The following is a 20,778-nucleotide window of genomic DNA, read 5'->3' on the forward strand; positions in this document are numbered from 1 at the left end:
GAATTAAGCATGTTAATGGAAATGCAGAAAGCATTGATCATTTGAATAGACCTGGAATGAATTTTTCTCATTCCTACTCCCTTGGTCCAAAATGTTAAAACAAACTAAAAAGGTTAAGCCCTGTATACTTTTTTTTTTTTTTTTGCCCATGTTTACAAGTTCATATGAGAGTTCTAATGCTTTAAAATGGTTTTGATGGAAATATTTAGCTTAAATAATATAAATAGGTTTAACCTATTTAAAGCTAGTTATTGTTAACTATTTTTAAAATTGTTTTATTGCTGTTACTGTTTTGTTACTCTTTGGTTTACATCATCTTGTAGAGCTCAGGTTTGGTTAGTTTGTGCTTACATATTAGCTTTTTTCAGGGCCTGGCTGATCATGAATAATGTTCAGTAAAACCTTAGACAATTCATTTAACTGCCTCGGTGTCAATTTTATTAACTGTAAATGAATATGTTGCAGATGATCCCTTAGGAGAACAATTCTGAAATTGGAGGTGAGGTGACAGAAGAAAGGTGACTTTCAAACTCCATTTCCCTCATTGCATCTAAGAAGATGTTACTATAGGCATATATTGTGAATGGCTTCAAAGTAGACAAAAGTCGTAATTCTTTTTTGGTCCCTCATTGCTCTAAGAATTTGTGATTCTGTGTTCATAATCTTTCCATGCTATTTCCCCTCAACAAAGCCAAATGACTCATTTTTACAAAACTAAGTCTCCTTTGATTCTTTCACTTGCTAAAGAAAGAGGCAAAAGCACTTTTAAATGTTGAAATTGAGATAAGTCAATAATTATGACTCCTATTTATTGATGTAAGTTTTCTTCATTTTTATTCAAAAGGTAATTTTGCCTTCATACTAAGTGAAAAGAGAAGTTTTTTTTTTCTAACTACCTCAGAGAAATAAAAGGGGAGTTTCATTTTTAACCTGTTTTGACCGTTATTTTTTAACCTTTTTTTAAACCTTTCTTTTTAATACATTGACTCACACCTCCTGTGTGTGTATACTTGTGTGTGTGTGTGTGTGTGTGTGTATTTTTACATATATCCTGGCATTAGTTTACTAAAAAGAAAAAGCAGTTCAGACTTTGAAAAGTAAACTTTGTGGCTTGCTTATTTTTTTAATGCCACTTATTTTATTCTAATCAAAGAAAAATATTTTAAGCTATCTGTTTTCACCATTCCTGGCTGCTATTATCTTGACTGTAATTGCCTAGTTTCCTTTCCGGCTGATCTATTGCTAGCCTTTATCTGGATGTTATTAAAGAATATAAATGCTCCATAGAGCACCATATAGTCCCAGCCAGAATGTTCTCAGATTCTTTGCTAAAATGACACCAAACCAGTGGTTTGGCTGGTAAGTAAGTAGCTCAGATTTGTTGTCAGAATGTACAAGGGATTCTAAATTCACTGCTCGTTGTTCCTGAGATGTAGCATTTGAAAAACAGCTTCAGCTGTTTATGGATTATGGTCCTTGGGCACCAGATAGTGGATGTTGGAATGTATTGCAGAAAAGCTGATTAAAGTACTAGAGCCTCTAAAAGTAAAAGTAGAAAGTCATTTGTAATACCTGTGCCTGACTCTGTCGGGTGCACTTACATGGTTCCTTTAGAGAGCTTTGGTTTATTATCATCTTATCCATGCAGGAATAACCTTTTTGTAAAAAAAAAAAAAAAAAAAAAAAATGCGTCTTTTGGAGAAAACATTCATAAGCAATACTTGATAAGAAGTTTATGTGGGTAGACTAATTTGAACTTTGAAAATCCTAAATACTTTGCACTCTTATTATCTAGCTTATTAGAGTCTTGTTTCACTACGACTCAGCTTTCAATAGTAGCTACTTCAGTTCCCAATTTTCATGTGTTGTGACCGTCAATCAGGGAATTTACACTGGCCCCAAAACATAAACTATGTCAGAATTCATTGTCCCTCCCCACCCCCTACCTCTTGGGCCACTTTTCTCCCCGACAACGGTTCACGGAAGTAGAGTCTGGAGATATTTTATATTATTACAAAACTTACAGGTCTTTAAATATACTTCGTACTCCTCTTGTTGAGATATTTCCATATTTCCTCATTATTTTTTAAGTAAAGTTCAAACTTCTTAGAGAGCCGTTCGTGATCTGTTCCTTCCCTACCCATTCCCCTGCAGTGTGAGTGTGGTTTCAGACTTACAGAGCTACTGTTTCCCTTCCTATTGGTTTTTGTTTCTGTTTTACACTGGTTGCCTGCTTCTCCTTCACCCTTTTTTCATTTTACCTGAGAATCGCTTGCTCTTCCTTCAAAACTCTGCGTACATTTCCCTTCTTCCAGGAAACCTTCCTTGAGCCACAATTACCCTGCCTCTTACTAATCTCAGTCAGACCAGCCTTTAAGCTGTTTATGACTTTAACAAGATTCTTTTCATACTCTACTGGGACCTTATGTTTGTCTGGCTCACTTAAGAGACCAATACTCCTTGAGTTCAGAGATGATACTGGGGTCTTTTGTGGGTCTGAAACTGGCATTTTCAAATAAATGTTTGTTGACTGACTGAATGACTTCTAGAGATAATCTCATAATTTGACTTACTTTGCCCCTGATCCTTAAGGCATCTGAGAGTATGGTTTATGTCATATTCCTCACAAGGAGCTTTTTAAATTGACTCACTCACTTCCATATTGCCACCTAAAATGTGTAGTAAAGGTAGGTCTTTGGCTTTGGGAAGACAAGAACCTTATTGGCTAGGAGATACAGTAATATAAATCTTAACACTGTCAATTAGCCAAAGAATGTGGAATACAATATATGGGAAATTGGAAAGACCAACTAACTCTATGATGAACGATGCATTCTAGCTTATCCATGTAGATTGTTGAATCTGTGACTTTAGTGGTATATAAAATTTCCTTAGGAGGGAATAGATATTTAATGACTTCTTCCTTATTTGAAAATAACTGTTTACAGTTTCTAGATTTTAAGGTAATCTTAATATGAGAAGCAAGACAAAGTTTAAACCAAAAGAATATTTGCCAGTGATGGGCTATAGAGTTTAAGCGTGTACTTGGTTGTCCTTAGGTGTCTTTTGAGTATTTGCGTCAATATTCTGCATTGTTACAAAACAGAAACAAAATGCAAAGAAATCCATATTTATAAATGGTAAGATGTTTAAAATAATTTAAGCTTAATTCTTAATAGAATTGTAACATTTTCATTTAATCTAAAATTTTATTTCTTCAATGTATGGTTAATATTTGCTTTCATGTAATTATTTGCTTAGACATTTTGTATAATTATTTCTCTAATGATATAGCAAACTGACTCAGCACATTATAGCTGAATCATAGTCCTGGCTCTTCTTTTTATTTATTGAATAAACAAACACTGTATTGTTAAAATTCTTTGTCCTTCAACTGAGTTTGCAAAAGAAGCTTGTTTGTTAGATCTTGCATACTCTAAGGAATGTGTATCAAAGGTTTGAAATTATATACCTGTTTTTCAGTCTGCGATATTTTTAAAAAATAGAAGGGAGCAAAATTGTCCACGTCTCAATAGTTGGCTATCTGCTTACTCTCAGAGACCCCAGCCTCCTTTTTTAAAAATAATTTTAAGGGTTTCTTGTTTACTAAAATTTGGTATTGAATTTGTGTAAAGTCTGAAGATTGCAGCATGCTAGAATATTTTTGTCATCTAAGACTGTATTCACTGTTTGGGTTTTTGGAGCACTGCCTCCAAGAGGTTCGTAGCATTTGGTACGGAGTTCACGTATTTCTAGTCTACAGACCTACCCTATTGAGGCAAAAGCTTCATGATGCTGATGTGTTTTTTTCTACTGCTATAATGCTCAGCAACGGTAATTAATTTAAAAAAAAAAAAAAACTTTCCATGTCATTACAAATAAAACTGAGGTTTTTTCTGAAGGCTAGTAATTTGTACCTTTAAAGAGCCACATTATTTTGCTTTTGTCTCAGAATGTATTATGCTTCACAAGTATACTGTGACAGCCTGAATAGGAAAGGGGGGAGGGGACATTGTCTTCAGCTGGCATGCTGTTATCAGAGGGAATGTGTTTCTGGACATGAGATTTAGCATTCATTGGTTGTCTGAAGAAAGCTATTTCATCTGAGGATTGGACAAGAAGCTGCGTCAATTTGCTGCCCGTCTCCAAGGCACTGGTGATGCTGCCTTCACAAGCTGGCTAACGTCACGGCTCCATCACCCAGCGGGGTGTGGACTCTCTTTTTCTGTTCTTCTCTATTTAATTCTCTATTTGCTGCCTACTGCATTTCTTAATCTGTCTTCTGCCAAATGCTAACAGCATGATATTTTGCAATCATCTAGGTGAATACAAGAAAGACGAACTCCTAGAAGCTGCTAGGTAAGTGATTCCATTCATTTTAAGTGAGTATAATGCATGTAAGGGAGAAAAGGGGGAGGGCAGGTGGAGGACTATAAAAATTATAACATGTTATTGTCTCGCTTGGATTTTACGTGATAATGCGGCTGAGACCCTATACTCAATCTCTATATACTTTGTTTTACATGATGTTTATTAAATGATAGAGTTGTGCAACATGGCAAAGATTACAAGGTTAATTTTATTTGGAACATTACTCAGGGTACCTGCAGACCTTAGTTGCCCAGCTTTTCGGATGATCTTCGTGGAGTATTTAAAAACCTATCTCTTCATTTTTCTCAGAAAATTTTTCTAGCAAAGCTTGCCTGGGGAGCATAAAGTAAATGTTAAAATTCTCATCCATTTTCTTTTGTTCTTGGTCATTTATAATTTAATTAGTTAGCTTTATTCATCATTTTGTATGTATTTTTAAGCCCAGTGTTTTAGAGCACTTATCAAAATAAAGTTTGTTTGTAATTAAGAAGGTGACTTGATGCAGATAAATAAAACCATTAAAAATGTAGAAAGATGTACTATCCAAGATGTACCGCTGTATGATGATTCACAGGAATTAATTAGGAATGTGTTAATTTAATTCAGTCTACCAAAAGAGAGTCATTGAGAACCATATACAGGAAATCAAAGCAAGCCTATATTATTTTCCACTCTTCTGAAAAATATCCATAAATATTCATGAGAAGCTCTATAATATCATAGGAATTGACTTACTACCTTTTTACAGGAGTGGTAATGAAGAAAAACTAATGGCTTTACTGACTCCTCTAAATGTGAATTGCCATGCAAGTGATGGGCGAAAGGTAAGTTCTTTAATATCCCCCTTCAACAATTTGTTCTTGCTTTATACTGAAAATTTTTGAAGTCGGCATATATGTGTATACACACATATATGTACATATGTACATACAACTATTTTTACTGGCATCTTTTCACCATAAAATGAAATGCTGCTGTATCTGTTATTGGCAGTTGTGACATATTCATAGAACTGGTGAAGCATGGGTTTTAAAGCCTTTTCTCTTAAATGTCAGACACTGAAAGTTGTTTGTTAAATAGAACTGCAGCTTTGTCGGTGATTAAAATTATAGCAACATTTATTATTTTTTATGTATGATCATGGAAATTGGAAATATTTGTTTATGTCCTATTTTTACCTGTCTTTGTTTGGATATTTGCATTTTTGATCTCCTATTTGGCAGCGGAAGATTTGCTTGGTAGATACCAACACTTTTTCCATTTAAAGCTGAGAAAATGCTAACAGTTTTTAGATATGTAACAGCACTGCTTTTTTGCTTGTTTTTTTTTTTTTTTTTATTATTGGCTAAGTTTTTTATCATGGTCTGTTGAAAGAAAATAGACTAAAGACGAGAGAAATATTCTGCATTAATTTACAGTTGCTACAAATGTAAGGTATATATAAATGTACAGCTGAGTCTTCGTTACATGCTCTGCATTCTTGCCAAGTATGGGCCGAAATGTATCCCTTCACAGCCTTTGGTAATTGACTGCAAAGTTTTGCAGGGATTTGCCTAATAGATATTGAAAAATAAAACACTCTGTATTGTAAAGCCTTGGTTAAAATGACAGCTCATATTTTAATGATTAAGGATAACTTTTGTATTTTAAAAATGTAAAATATTTTTGAAGTTACACTGTGAATGTTGAGGAACATCATTTGTGTCTAATATTTAAAGAATTAGTTTCTTTGAAATTATTTTATAGTGAAAATGTGCTATGGGAAATATCAGGATGGACGGTACACCCCTTAGATATATATAGTGTCTTTATAGTGCCTCTACACATTTTTCCATTCCAATGAAACCCATATAATAGTGGCAAGGAACCGAATCCTCTCCACAGAATATGTTATTTGTTATTATAGGTGGTTTGTATATTATTTCATGTGGCCTGTTGAGCATTCAGTTTCTCTGGATAATCTGGGGACAGACTTCTACTTTAATGGAATGTTAAATTATTATACATATATCAAGCTATAAACTAGCAGAGATTTACTCAGTATTTGTAATACTTTTGGGAGACGGTTTTAAATGATAACTGCTCATTTTTTCCCTTCAATTTTGAAGTTGCTTTGGGGATTTTAACATTCTTGAGTTACTTGGAGCTCCAGATTTTGTTTGGATCCTCTCAGTAAATAAAGTGACTTTTATCAGTGTGCAGAAGAGGGCCTTCTTAACTATGGTGAGTGTAGCTCTGTCTTTAGGTAGAGCTCGTCTAGAGCCCAGCCTGCTTCAGTTTCCATAGTCGTTTTAATATTACAGACTTTATGTGAGATGGCTCTAGCAGGAGCCGATTTCTATGCCAGCCTCATTCTCCCATCGTCAGCCTTATACCTTACCAGCCCCATTTGTAGCTCAATAAGTCATAATAATTAAGGAGCACGAACACTGATAATTAACAAATTACCTCTTCTCCCTGCCTCACTCCCTGCCTAACTACATAAACTCCTTTATTTTTCCCTTCTCCCCAAAGGAGAATACACTTCCCTCATTCCTTTAGCTGGAACCAATGTATTCCTTACCCAAATTCCTGGGGCTCCCTTTCTGTATTATTCTATGGCATCTACCACAGAGTTTTTTCCTGTATTCATCCATTAGCTCTTTGTATTTTGCCCTGGACCAAGCCTGGTACCTTGCAGGTAGCCAGAATCTTAGGATATGACTATGCTCCCTAATAAACATAATTTTATCCTCTGACTGAAAAATCATCTGTGCTCTTTTCCATTTAGAAAATGAACTCAGAAGTGTGTGAATAGAAGATTTTATATTTTCCATTATTATGTTATTACTAGTATTATTTTACTAATTTATTTTTGATTTATTATATCATGAAGGAAAGCTATATTTTAATGTATAGAACATTGTTAAGAACGTGTTTCATACATTGTGATTTTGCTGTAGGATTCATACCATATAAATAATGTAAGAATTCTCCAAAATGGGCTCCTATATTTTTTTAGATTATTAGTTTGCTCAAATTAGATAGAAAAAGAAAATTAGATGTAAGCATTTATTAGGTTTTCGTGCTATGCATATAACATAAAAAATCAGTCACAATTGTTCATCAGTATGCAAAATGTAAATAAAATTTCATAATTAAAATTTAATTATATTCATATTTACATATCACCCTTATTTATGGCACAGAATAGTTCTTATTAAATGTGCCAGCTATGGTAAAGCCACAAAGTGGCAAATATTCTGGGTGCTGATGGAGATTGGGATAAGGTCCTTTAGTTATGACAGTATCTTTTGTTTTCTTGTTATTGGTGTCAAGAAAACGTGTAAGGAAATCTAGCTGTGAAATTACAAGTCTGTCTTAGGTATTTAGTATTTTTTCAGGCCATTTGCCTGTGTTTATCTACAATTAGGAAATTAGATTGTATATTAACAATAAAAGGATAAAGGTACTTTACATATATAGTAAGTTAGGTATATAAAGTTTTATTTCTTGAATTTGCATGTTAGAGCACAATACTGAATCAAACTTATTTTTAGCAGGTTTCTAAATGACTGTATTAATGCTTAACTGAATCCTTGCCTGTCTCTGTTTTTACTATGATTCCTGGTTTGTAAATTTAAAAAGCCCATGGAAATGTCAATTTCATAATGTTTTTAGAAAAGAAATGTTCCTTATACGTTAACTGGTAGGTGGAGAATTTGCCTTGGATATATGCGGGGGTTTTAGACTACAGCATTCCTCTTTAATGCAGTACATGGGGTTATACAATGACAATGTAACTTTTCAAAAGCCTCTTAATTCTATACTGCCACTTGGTGATTATCTAATTAGGTAATATACGAGTCGTTTGTGTTTTTATTTCCCATAGACATTTGTTTTTCTAACCTGTAGAATTCTGAAAATAGTGAAGTACCAATAAGGTTTTAATTAATTTATGTTGTTATTTATGCTTTTATTTTTCATGTAAATCAAAGTGGAGCTTAGCTACTCTAGAAATTTCCAGTTGTTTTTTTCCCCAAAAATCAAAGACAAAATTTTTTTGTAATTTTTTGTTCTAAAATGCCACTTTTATACACTTACATACACGCTCAAATGATGGCCACTTTAGAAACATAGGGGCATAGATATAACTTATTCTTTAATCTCCTACCCATTATGACTAGACAGAACATTCTACAGTTCCTTATTTTGAACTACAGTGAAATGCAACTAGATACTGTTCCCTTTCTAGAATTCTTTTTTCCTATGTTTTCAAGCTTAGATTTGTTGTTCTTTAATCTCCCTTTACAGTATTTTCTGTCGAGGTGTTTTATTAGCAATTAGCCAAATAATTGTTTACCTGTAACTTTAAGGTGGCCGTGGTCTCTTGTTTTTCAGTATTAATTCTCATAAGGATACTTTTAGACAATGAATAAAAAATATTTGAATACATCTCAAATTATTCCCATACTCAGCCCTCTTCAGAGTTCTCTTTGGTCCTTCTTGTATCATTTCCCTTTCTTGTCTGCCTATCCCCTTCCAAAATAAATGTCCTACATTCATCTCCTCCTTATAACAAGGGAATAGAGTTGAGCATTACTGTATGCATTCCTAAATAGGAATATATATCTTTGTATGCATGTATGGTGCCTAATGCTGCTATGATTGTATGTCACCAAATAATGAAAGTAACTAATATTTGACTGGTAATTTATTTTTATAAAGTATTCAATATAATTTCTGGTATTTCAGGTTTCTTTGTGCTCCTTTCACCCATTAGGCCAGCACTTAGTACTTACAGCCTATAGGTCACTGTGCCAAGTGTCATGGGAGAGAAATATGTGTTTAACGGTATTGGTTCACAAGGAACTCGACAACTGATAGAATGATTAAGACATCATCCAGTATGAAACATTAAAAAAAAAAAAAAGGTCATGCTCCCTTGTGGCCTCCTTTGTGGGGCGCCGAGGTGACTCAGTCTCTTAAGCATCTGATTCATCTCAGGTCATGATCTCACAGTTTGTGAGTTCAAGCCCCACATCGGGCTCTGCACTGGCAGTGTGGAGCCTGCTTTGGATTCTCCTTCTCTCCTCTCTCTCTCTGCCCATCCCCTACTCGTGCCTTTTCTCCCTCTCTCTAAAAATAAATAAACTTAAAAAAAAAAAAGCAGACATTATCCAGTATGTTGAAGTTAATCCTCTTAAAAAAATGTATGATTCCCTTTGCTGTGGTACAATTATAAAGTGTAGATTTAAGGTGGGTGGGTTTTGTTGGGGGGGGGGTACTTTTATTTTAAAGCATTGATTTTTAGACATGGATCCTCTTCTAGGAAACCACAGATGTAGATGAACAGGCAGTTGGAGGAGCATGATTTAAACTCAGAAAGATTAACTGAAGGATATCTTTAAATGTCACATTTCTACTGTGTAAATGTTTGCCTCCATAAAACAGTTAATAAGGAGAAAGATTCTGGAAACAGAGAAAAGTAAAGTGTTTAAAAACTATTTTTTAATAGTGATCAGTCAGAAATAAAGTAGAACTTAATGCCATCCCTTGAAGATACCATAAAAAAGTTATTTAGTTGAAAGAGCAAAACTACCCTCTCTCTCTCTGGCCCTTCCCCTCTCAAGCTCTGTCTCTCTCTCTCTCTCTCTCAAAAATAAATAAACATTAAAAAAAAAGGGGGGGGGGCGCCTGGGTGGCTCAGTCGGTTAAGCGTCTGACTTTAGCTCAGGTCATGATCTCGCGGTCCGTGAGTTCGAGCCCCATGTCGGGCTCTGTGCTGACAGCTCGGAGCCTGGAGCCTGCTTCAGATTCTGTGTCTCCCTCTCTTTCTGGCCCTTCCCCTCTCGAGCTCTGTCTCTGTCTCTCTCTCTCTCTCTGTCTCTCTCTCTCTCTCTCTCAAAAAAGAGCAAATAGGCTGTAAGGTCAGACAGATTGGGTTCTCTTCTCTGCTGTTGCACTTTCTAAGTGTGACTATGGCTCTGTAGTTTTCAATGTACTCATGTGTAAATGGAGATAATCCTACTCATTCCACAAGGTAGTTGAGAGGATGAAGTTATGCCATCGTAGTAACTTAGTAGAACGTCAGTAAATTAGATCCCTACTCCTTTGAAACATTTTTTGAAGACTTTGGACATATTTAGAATGGACATATATATAGTTTTGAGTATCCCAACATTCTCCACTCCACCACAGAAATTGTCTTTATTATCCAAGCTCAGTCCCAGATATCATTTGGATATTGTACGTTACCAGGTAATCTACAAAGCATATGATTGAATTAATTCTTTAGGAGCTCCGTCTTCACCACCCTCCGAAAACCTCACACTTAATAAATAAATTTGTTTATATTAACAGTTTGTAAATTCAGAAATGTGTTTTTGAGCTCTATATAATCATTTTAAGACTATATTTGTGAAAAATTAATATCTGGCTGAAAATAATGCCACAGTATTCATTTGAATTGCATAGAGCACATCCAGTGAAGCACAGAGAACTTTCTTTTGTATTTATATGGGAGTGCTTAGGGTTGTTTACCTTTGTCATATTGTAGTATAGAATTTCTCCGTATTCTTGTTTAACAGCTCCCTCCCTCACTGTAAGTCTCCACCAAATATCAGGTTTGACCAGGATTTAAACAGCCTTTATATGGTAGATTATTACTCTGAAGACCCCTTAGTGAAACCGTGCCCCTCATTATTTATGTTTTGGCCGAGTTCCTTCTTACGCTGACTTTGAGCTAAACCCGGGACTGCTTCGATGCATAAAATGAAGCAGGATTGCTCTGCCTCTTCTGGGACTAGCACCTGAGGTAGCCTGGCTGCTTGCCAGTTCCCTGCTTCTGGAATGCTCCTCCCTCTTTGAACCCGGCTACCATGCCATGAGGCAGCCCAGGTAGCCGTGCGGAGGCCTCCAGCCAGAGACCCACTTGAGCTCGGGGAAGCCTCTAAACAAACAGCTCATTGCCCAGGCGTCCCAGGCCTCATAACCTCAGCTGAGCTCCCTGTTTAGTAGCCTCCCGGTGACATCAGCCACCTCAGCACCCCAGCCCATGCCACACGGAGTAGAAGAGCCACCTGCAAGCCACCAGCTGGGGGGGTTTTGTTACCTAGTAAAAGATAACCAATATACCCGTACTGTAAGAAAATAATAACTCAATGCTTGTTATCTGCTGGGCCAGAAGGTTGCATCTTTTCTCATGTAGATTACTGAAAACGGCTGTTTCATAGCTGTGTGGAAGAGTCTGTGAAGATTTAAAGATAAATCTCCAAATGTATTTATTTCTTTAGCTGTAAAGATGATTTTGAATTATATCTTGCAGTTTATGATTCTTTTCCCCCTCAGAGTGCAAGGAAGTAATTTCAGGTACATCTTTTGTGGTCATAGTCTCAGGGGAAAAAACAGGAGTTGGAAGCTAGAAGACCCAAGTTTTAAGGTAAAATTATTACTAGCTTTTAAGTTAAAATTCCTATGAGGCAAATTTTGTCATGCCTCCGAGTTCTCCATTTTTTAGCCTATAAAATGAAGGATTTGGGCCACATGAGTTCTAAAATACCTTTCAACTCTAGAGGTGTCTGGGTAGGTCAGTTGGTTAAGCATCTGACTTCAAATCAGGTCATGATCTCATGGTTCATGGGTTCAAGCCATGAACTGTGCTGACAGCTCTGTGCTGACAGCTCAGAGCCTGGAGCCTGCTTCCGATTCTGTGTCTCCCTCTCTCTCTGACCCTCCCCCATTCATGCTCTATCTCTCTCTGTCTCAAAAATGAATAAACATTAAAAAAAAAGAACACCTTTCAACTCTAACATTTTAAGATTGCAATGTATTTTGTTATTTATTTCTCATTAGAGTTAGTAGTAATTACCAGCAATATAGAATTGGATTATGTAAAGGTGTATGGAGTCACACGAGATAAGACGCTCCTGGAATCTGGAATAAAGTTTACATAGAGTCTTTTTCCCCTTTAAGAAAGTGTTAGCATTACCTGGGGGCCGATGCCTGGCTCTCGGTGGCCTTTAGTGGCCTTTATCATCCTCCTCTGTTCTTGGCAAAACCTGGTAGATGAAAGGTCATACCACTTTTTAATATCCAACTTTTATGCGCCAGAGTTCAGATGTTACATGGGATTACAGGAAGGTCAAATGCATCAGGGAACTCTTCAAGCACTTTACGTTTAATTATATATCTAATCTAATCACTTCTTTAAAGTACATCTTGCTGAGCAATGCATGTCTTGCTGTAATGCAGAAATCCCTTAGAGCAAGTTTTCTTGCCTACTTATGATGGAGTATATTGTATAAAATCTTTATGCCTGTGTATATTCATTTTGTAACAATAAGGGCTTGAAAATGTCTTTTTTATTTTTCATTAGGGAATCGCTTCTACTAAAACAGTCTCTATTTTGTCAAGCATGACATTTCTACTGGTGAGGGTAATTAGTACCCATGCCAACTGTGCTCTGTTTCTCTCTGTGAGGAGAGAATTTTTAGTCGAAAGGGACCTGTGTTAAAAAGCAGGTGCTAACACAGGAGTTTATTTGAGCTCTGCTTAATCACTCTCCTCCTCACTTTGGTTTCTCCTACACTTGCATCCAAAAAGCATGTTTGCTGCAGTTTTCAACATTAGACTGGTTACTGGTCGAGGGATAGAAAAGGAGTGAGTACTAAATCGTTTTGCTGTGAGTATGATTCATTACTAAAATTTGAATTATAGGAGCCACTTTACAGAAGTGACACTTAAGTGTATTCTTTTCAAATGGCAAGAGTCTAAGTTTAAAGTGCTCTTTTTGCCTCTACAAGTAAACCAAACTTTATAGAGTACACTAGATTACAACTGCAGCATTCACTTGAAAAACATCCATCTGGCAGAGTGGCAAGGGAATAGGTTCTGGAAGAAACACAGAAAGTAGATTCAGTGGTATTGCTGATGTCCTAGTTCTGCAGTTGAGTGGGATGGTGGGTAGTGTTATTAACATATTTTTCTGTATCCATTGGTACACGAGAAAAACATTTAAAAATAGTCCCATAATGATTATGATTTGATATGATCTCTTTGGCTTAAACTATTCGGTTAACCTCAGTTAACAGAGTATTCAGAAAAGGGCTCAAGGGGCGCCTGGGTGGCGCAGTCGGTTAAGCGTCCGACTTCAGCCAGGTCACGATCTCGCGGTCCGTGAGTTCGAGCCCCGTGTCAGGCTCTGGGCTGATGGCTCGGAGCCTGGAGCCTGTTTCCGATTCTGTGTCTCCCTCTCTCTCTGCCCCTCCCCCGTTCATGCTCTGTCTCTCTCTGTCCCAAAAATAAAAATAAAAAACATTGAAAAAAAAAATGTTATAAAAAAAAAGAAAAGGGCTCAAATCCTTTTAGTAAAGGGTGAACCTTAGTGGGTAAAAAGGCTTGCTTAGGAGCAAAGAGAAGTCTGATTTCTGAAACTTCGGGCCTGATGAGAAGCAGCAAAAAGTGAAAAGTTAATTATGGACTTAAGAACTTTGAGATTGTATGTAGCTTTGAATTAGCATTATTAGGAACTGTGGTCCGGCCATAATACAAAACCAATATAAACTGTTAATTTTTTAATTCATTTTGTACTGCTTACCTGAAATCTTAGCTCAGGTTGCCATACCATAGACTGGTGACTTAAACAACAGAAATTTATTTCTCATAGTTCTGGATGGAGGCTGGGAAGTCCCAAGGTCAGAGTGCCAGCATAGTCAGCTTCTCAGCAGGGCTCTCCTCCTGGCTTGGGGAGGGCTGCCTTCTTGCTGAAAGAGGAATTGAGCTCTTGGGCACCAACCCCATTGTGAGGACCCCACTTTGTGACCTTATCCAAATCTAACTACTCCTAAAGGCCCTATCTTCAAATACTGCCACATTAGGGTTAGGGCTTCAACATAGGAATTTGCTGGGGTCGGGGTGGACACAAAACACTCAGTCCATCTGTAACACCTGGTTATTTTTGTGTCACTACTTTTTTTTTTAAAGAAATACAATAATTGCTCAGGAATCTTACTTCCCTCCTCCCCCGCCCCATGCATAGTCACCCATTTATTTGCTTGCTCAATTAAATTGGAATTATAAAAGAAAATTTCTAAGAAGTATCAAGAATCCCCATAATATTCTTTTTTTCAAAAGACTGTTTTCAGTGACTAATAAGAAAACATCTTTCTCTACTAAGAATAGCATCAGTAGTAAAACTTCGGAAACACTATGAATACCATGCATAATTGTTTGAAATGCCTGTTTGGGTAGCCAAATTAGCAAATTTGAAAATAGACAAACTCTAAATATAAAATGTTTCATATATTGGTTTTTCTTTTCTGAAGATAGTAACATGATAAAACCCTACTCTGAATACCATAAAAACGCCCATTAAAGTCATCTCCTAGTTTCAGAGTGGGTTCAGTACCTCTTAGAATTGGGGAAGGGGCTATGGGCAGGGAACAGAACGAGAGCTCTCTGCTCCTGACTACTCTCGGCTGCCAGATTCACAAATGCAAACTCAGAAACAACAAGGACTGTATCACTGAAGGAGCTGTGAGGAATTTCTCCCAGTTTGCACAGTTAAAATGACTAATGATCTAATGTGGAACGATTCCCTCACAAATGATCTTCAGATGCCAATCAGTGTGACTTGTGTCCTGTCTCAAGAATCAGCCAGCTATCTGTTGAACATTAGTTAGAATCTTTGATGTTTAGATTTAAAAACCCAAGACTGTAAATATTAACTGTAAAAAGGGATTCACGTGAGGTTTGGGTTGTGTGAAAACTTTTCCGCTTAAGGTATAAAACATCAGATTCGTATCAGACATGAAACCTGGTTTCCATAAAGTCTGCCAGCTGTTTCTCATTAAACAATGCAAAATTAATGTTGCACCTTCTGAGAGTGCTAAGCATTCTGTTTTTTTCTTCCTCCCATACAAACCCTATGAGAGGAAGCTAGAAACTCATTTTCATGCATACATTTCAATTCTGCTAAATCTGAGGCTGGAAAAGAGGAAAACAAATTTCTGGCTGTTGAAGAATCCCCTTGGAGTTTCCATGATGAGAACGTTAAGTTAAAATTGAATTAAGTTGGCATTCAGAGCTTTATTCTCACAAAGATTCCTCTGTGGATTTCCTGTTCTTTCTTGTATGCTCATTTCCTTTCCCCTCTCCTCTTCCCAATACACACACTAAAGATAGTCCTTTATGTTTTCAATATAAAAATAAATTTTTATTATAAAAGACAGTTGAAGTACAAAAACTTTGTTTTAGAAGATATTTCATAAATTCTACAAATTCTCAAATGCCTTCGATTCCTTCCTAAAGATGCCTACATATGTTACTTTGGAAGAATACCCTCTCTGAGGCTGGAGAATATCAATCATATTTTACCTCTGTTCATGTAGCTTATCTAGAATTCATAGAATCTTATTTGGAGAAGAACTTAAATGACAGCTAGTCCAACTTCCCAGTACAGTTCTCATCTTCACTATGGGAACTCTGACAGATTGTCATCTGGCTCTGCTTGAATACACTCTTAAAAAAGTGAGAGCTCACTGTCACTGGTTTGGATCAGCCAGCATCTGATTTAGTGCTGAATTTCAGGTTTCACACATTAGGGAGGCATATTGACCAGCCCGAGGGTGACTAGGAAGGTAGTCAGGACATTATTCTGGAAAAAGCAGTTGAGGCAACTTCAGGAATTTAGTTCAAGAGACCAAATGATTGTCTGTTAGGGATCTGCAGAAAAATCCTGTCCTAGGAAAGAGGCAGGTAAATTGTCTTCTCTAGTTTCAATTTTCTGTTACTCTTTTCTTGTCTTCTGATACTTACTATTATAGACAACTTCTGTTGTTAAGAAGTCCTACATTTCCAGGGTGCTCATCCAGTGGTATGGTCACACTCATTATTGGTAGGATTTCACATATAGTATCCCCTGGATCACTGCTGAAGTAGCCAGAACTACCAGTGTGATCCCTGCCTACCCAGTTACCCTTCTGCAGTCAGCCACACTAGTCCATTTCTGAACATGCTATGCAGAACCTGAGCACCCAGGCAAAGGAAAAGAAGGAAAGCGGAATGAGAGTTCTGAAGTCAAGACTGTCTGCTTTTGATCTCCAACTCTGCTGTTAACTTGCTGTATTAATCCTCCTCTTCCTCAGTTTACCCTTTTGTTATATGGAGATAATAGTTTCTAGCTCTGATCATTGTTGTGTAAAGTAAATACAAATTAATAAATACACATTTTGAAGAGTGCTTGGTACATAGAAAGTACCCAGTAGATTTTAGCTATTATTTTCAATAAACTACTTTGTATTTTCAAAATGTTTTCATGTCTTCTATTTCATTTAGCCTGAAAATAACGCAATGAGGAAACCATTACTATTGTCACCCAACTCCTCCCATTACAGAGACTGTGACTTAAAAACACTAATATGTTAAAACACTTCAGTTCTAGGAGTGGTATCATGTCTGTTTTGAAAAGTCATAGTCATGGGGCTTCTGGGTGGCTCTGTCAGTTAGGTGCCCAACTCTTGATTTTGGCTGGTCATGTTCTCGTGGTTCACAAGTTGGAGCCCCACATCAGGCTCTGTGCTGAGAGCACATAGCCTGTTAGGGATTCTCTCTCTCTCTCTCTCTCTCTCTCTCTCTCTCTCTCTCTCTCCCTCTCCCTCTCCCTCTCCCTCTCCCTCTCCCTCTCCCTCTCCCTCTCTCTCCCCTTCCCCAGCTCACACACTCTCTCTCCTCTCAAAATAAGGAAATAAACTTAAGAAAAGAAAAAGAAAGAAGAGTTATAGTCCTGACATAGTCCACTATGATAAGACTATATATGTTGTTAGCTTTGTTTAGCTCAAGGTACTGTGCTTGAGAGAACCATTCACCAGGAGTCAGAGGACCAGAGGAAAAGACTGGAAAAGAAAACATTACCGTAGAAGGATCTAGTAATGTGTAATCTGTAGAAGAGACAAGTTAAAGGAAACAAAGTTTTTGAAAAAAGTATGAATAAAATATCTTTTTAAAAAGTTTTATTTCTACTTTGGCTCATCAATTTTTATTCTCCAGATAGTTTCTCTTTTAAATTCTCTTTATAATGGCCCAAGAATTGAGAAATTTCAAGGATGAGATTGTCTAATCTTCATTATGGTACTATTTTAAATCTCCCTTCAAAAGACAGGCATCAGTGATATGTATTTCCATGGACTCATTCATGCCCATATGGATTCTCTAGCTTATAGTTTGTTTTGATTTTGATTTACGTATCCCTGTCTCAAAGAACTCCTTAGGTATACCTTCCAAGCAGATTAATCATGTCTCTCTGCCTGAAAGAAATTTAATAGCTCTAATTATGTGGTTGTTATATTTTCCTGGGAATTTATATTAATGGCTGATAACAGTATTTTATTTGTAGAAGGGAAATACTGATCTATCTGAACCAAATGATACGTTTGAATGAGGTGTTTTTTGTTAAGATAGCCAGAGCAGATGGAACAACCTGTCTATTTACAGACAATCGGTGAATAATTATGATACAGCTACACAATGGAAATGCTAAGCAAAGAGTAAGATTAGACTTATATGTACTAATCTTTTAAGAGAAAAAAAGCAAACTTCAGAAGACTGTAATATGATCCATTTGTGTGACCCAAACAACAGTAAAAAGAACTCAGAGAAACACATGTTCATGTGAATAGAAAAAAAATCTCACATGCTACTTGTGCATGTTAAGCAATGGTTACTTACAGGAAAGGGGTTTGTTGAGCTAGAGGAAGAAATTGAGGACATTTTACTTGATATTATTTTAGAGGGAATCATGATTTTTATCATTTAAAAGAATTCTTTTGGGGAGGGAATGGTGAGTAAAGGTAAATGATAAGTGAGACCAGTTAAAACTGAGAAAATACTTGGTAATACCTCATTTTTTTGAGAGAGAGAGAGCTCTAGAGCTGAAGCGTAAGCGAGGGAGGGTCAGAGTCAGAGGGGAAGAGAGAATCTTAAGGAGGTTCCATGCCCAGCGCAGAGCCAACGGGGGGCATGGGGTGTGGTGCTCTATCTTACAACTGTGAGATCATGACCGGAGCTAAAATCAAGTGTCGGGCGCTTAACTGACTGAGCCACCCAGGTGCCCCTGTAATATCTCATTTTTATTTTTTTTTTAATTTTTTTTTAACGTTTATTTATTTTTGAGACAGAGAGAGACAGAGCATGAACAGGGGAGTGGCAGAGAGAGAGGGAGACACAGAATCTGAAACAGGCTCCAGGCTCTGAGCTGTCAGCACAGAGCCCAACGCGGGGCTCAAACTCACAGACCGTGAGATCATGACCTGAGCCGAAGTCCGATGCTTAACCGACCAAGCCACCCAGGCGCCCCTCATTTTTAAAACCATATCTGAAAGTCTGTTTGTATAAAAAAGTGGAAATAAGTATTGGAATTAAAATTTTTTTTTTATTATTTATTTTTTGAGAGACAAAGACAGAGTGTGAACAGGGGAGGGGCAGAGAGTGAGAGAGACACAGAATCCAAAGCAGGCTCCAGGCTCTGAGCTGTCAGTACAGAGCCTGACATGGGGCTCGAACTCACAAACCGTGAGATCATGACTTGAACCAGAGTCGGACACTTAACCGACTGAGCCACCCAGGTGCCCCAAGTATTGGAATTTTTAAGTGTAATGATTTTCTGTTTGTTTATATATACTTTATTTTAAAAAAAAAGATGGCAAGGGGTGCCTGGAGGGCTCAGTTGATTGAGCCTCTGACTCTTGATTTCGGCTCAGGTCATGATCCCAGGGTCTTTGGATCAAGCCCCACATCAGACTCTGTACTGAGCATGGAGCCTGCTTAAGATTCTCTTTCTCTGCCACTCTGTCTCTCTCTCTCTCTCTCTCTCTCTCTCTCTCTCTCTCTCTCAAAAACAAACAAAACAACCCATGATACCTCTAATTCACAGATTCATAGAGGTAGTTACTGTAAAACTGATGGTACACAGAGCAATCTTATCACAAAAAGTAGAATATCCAGACATGAAATGTTGCCTGATATGATACCGTATAACATATCGTCTATGAAACATTCTTGCGAAAGAAGTTTCATGTGAAAGAGGAAAATATAGATAGGCGCAAGTTAATCACACAGAAAAGACAACAACTAACAAGGTCTCTTCAACAAGTCCGTAAGGTGAAAAGAGAAAAAAAGGAGAGAAGAAGACCCTTGTACATTTAGGGAGACTTAATGGCACAAGAACAAAAGTACTGATCCTGACATCCAGTGAACCAGTGTTAGGAAGTTTTTTCAGCCAATGATGAAATGTGAATATTGGCATGGGTAATAGATGGATATACCCCTATTCTGTTAGATGTACTAAATTGGGGGTTTTGAAAGAAAATGCCCATAATTTTTAGAGATACCTGTGGAAGTGTGTGTGGGCGAACTGTTACAATGTGTTGAATTTGCTGCAGAATACTTTTAGTGGGAAAAGGAAAAGATAGATGGCAGAGGCCAGGGTAGCAAAGTCTTAATAATTAACGGTTGTTGAATCTGGGTGATGATTACATGAGTGTTCAAGTGCTGAAAAGATCATAATATTTTTATCTTATGAAGCCATTTTTGTAACTGTTTCTAGAGCAAGAGGCTGAAGGAAGAACTTGAATAGTATATGGAGCTTGTATGGACTGAGAAAAGGTTACGCTTGAGTCTTTTGAAGAAATTGTTAAATGGAAAGAGAAGTATCCTTTGTTATCTCTTGAGCCAGCTTTTAATAGGATTCTTCTCCTAGTTTGGCAGAGGAATAAGTCTGGCTTTATTCAGAATGCCTGTGTGCCCTTGCACGTAGGCACACACATACAGACACACACACACACACACACACACACACACACACACGATTTTCTGACTTGGGACAACTCCAGGAACCTAGAAACTCATTCAGCATTAAGCTGGAGTGGGGTGACCAAGCATCGCAGTTTGCCTCAGATGAATGGGCTTCCTGGGATCAAAAAAATCTTGGGCAAAGCAGGATGAGCTAGTCACCCTAGTCTAGGAAAGTCTAGAGGATTTGATAGAGGTCAAACTCGGCCTTCATCTTAATGAAAACCGAAATACATTATATATCATGAGGTTAGACAGCTGTCTGATAACTTACATCATGGCTTCACAGTTGTGGTTTTGTTCTTTCCTAGGGAACGCATCAAACATCACGCAGGCATGTGTTGAAATGTAGGTGTAAATCTCTCACGTAAATTTAAAGTCTCATTCACCAAGCTGGATCATTCATGTCCTCTGTTTCCCTTTTAGTAATGTAAATCAAAAGTTGACAATAACTTTGATTTTGTTAACACTGTACTAAATACAAGGGACTATGTTAAGCCTTCAAACGGAAAATTAAGATATATTCTCTGTTCTTACGAGCTCACGGTGGATTAGAGGAGACAAATAATTACTGTATGTTAT

The 20,778-nt window shown here is 37.1% G+C and overlaps 1 protein-coding gene across 2 annotated transcripts in view; it reads left to right on the forward strand.

The window, feature by feature from the left end:
* TNKS (tankyrase) overlaps nt 1-20,778 on the forward strand; it is a 215,731-nt gene that overhangs the window by 106,582 nt on the left and 88,371 nt on the right. For both annotated transcript variants that reach the window (XM_058720163.1, XM_058720162.1), the window contains exons 4-5: nt 4,323-4,359; nt 5,120-5,195. In XM_058720163.1, the coding sequence (XP_058576146.1) occupies nt 4,323-4,359; nt 5,120-5,195 (113 nt within the window). The remainder of the gene's footprint in view (nt 1-4,322; nt 4,360-5,119; nt 5,196-20,778) is intronic.

Source organism: Neofelis nebulosa, chromosome 3 (genome assembly GCF_028018385.1).
Source record: "Neofelis nebulosa isolate mNeoNeb1 chromosome 3, mNeoNeb1.pri, whole genome shotgun sequence".
NCBI classification, from domain to species: domain Eukaryota; kingdom Metazoa; phylum Chordata; class Mammalia; order Carnivora; family Felidae; genus Neofelis; species Neofelis nebulosa.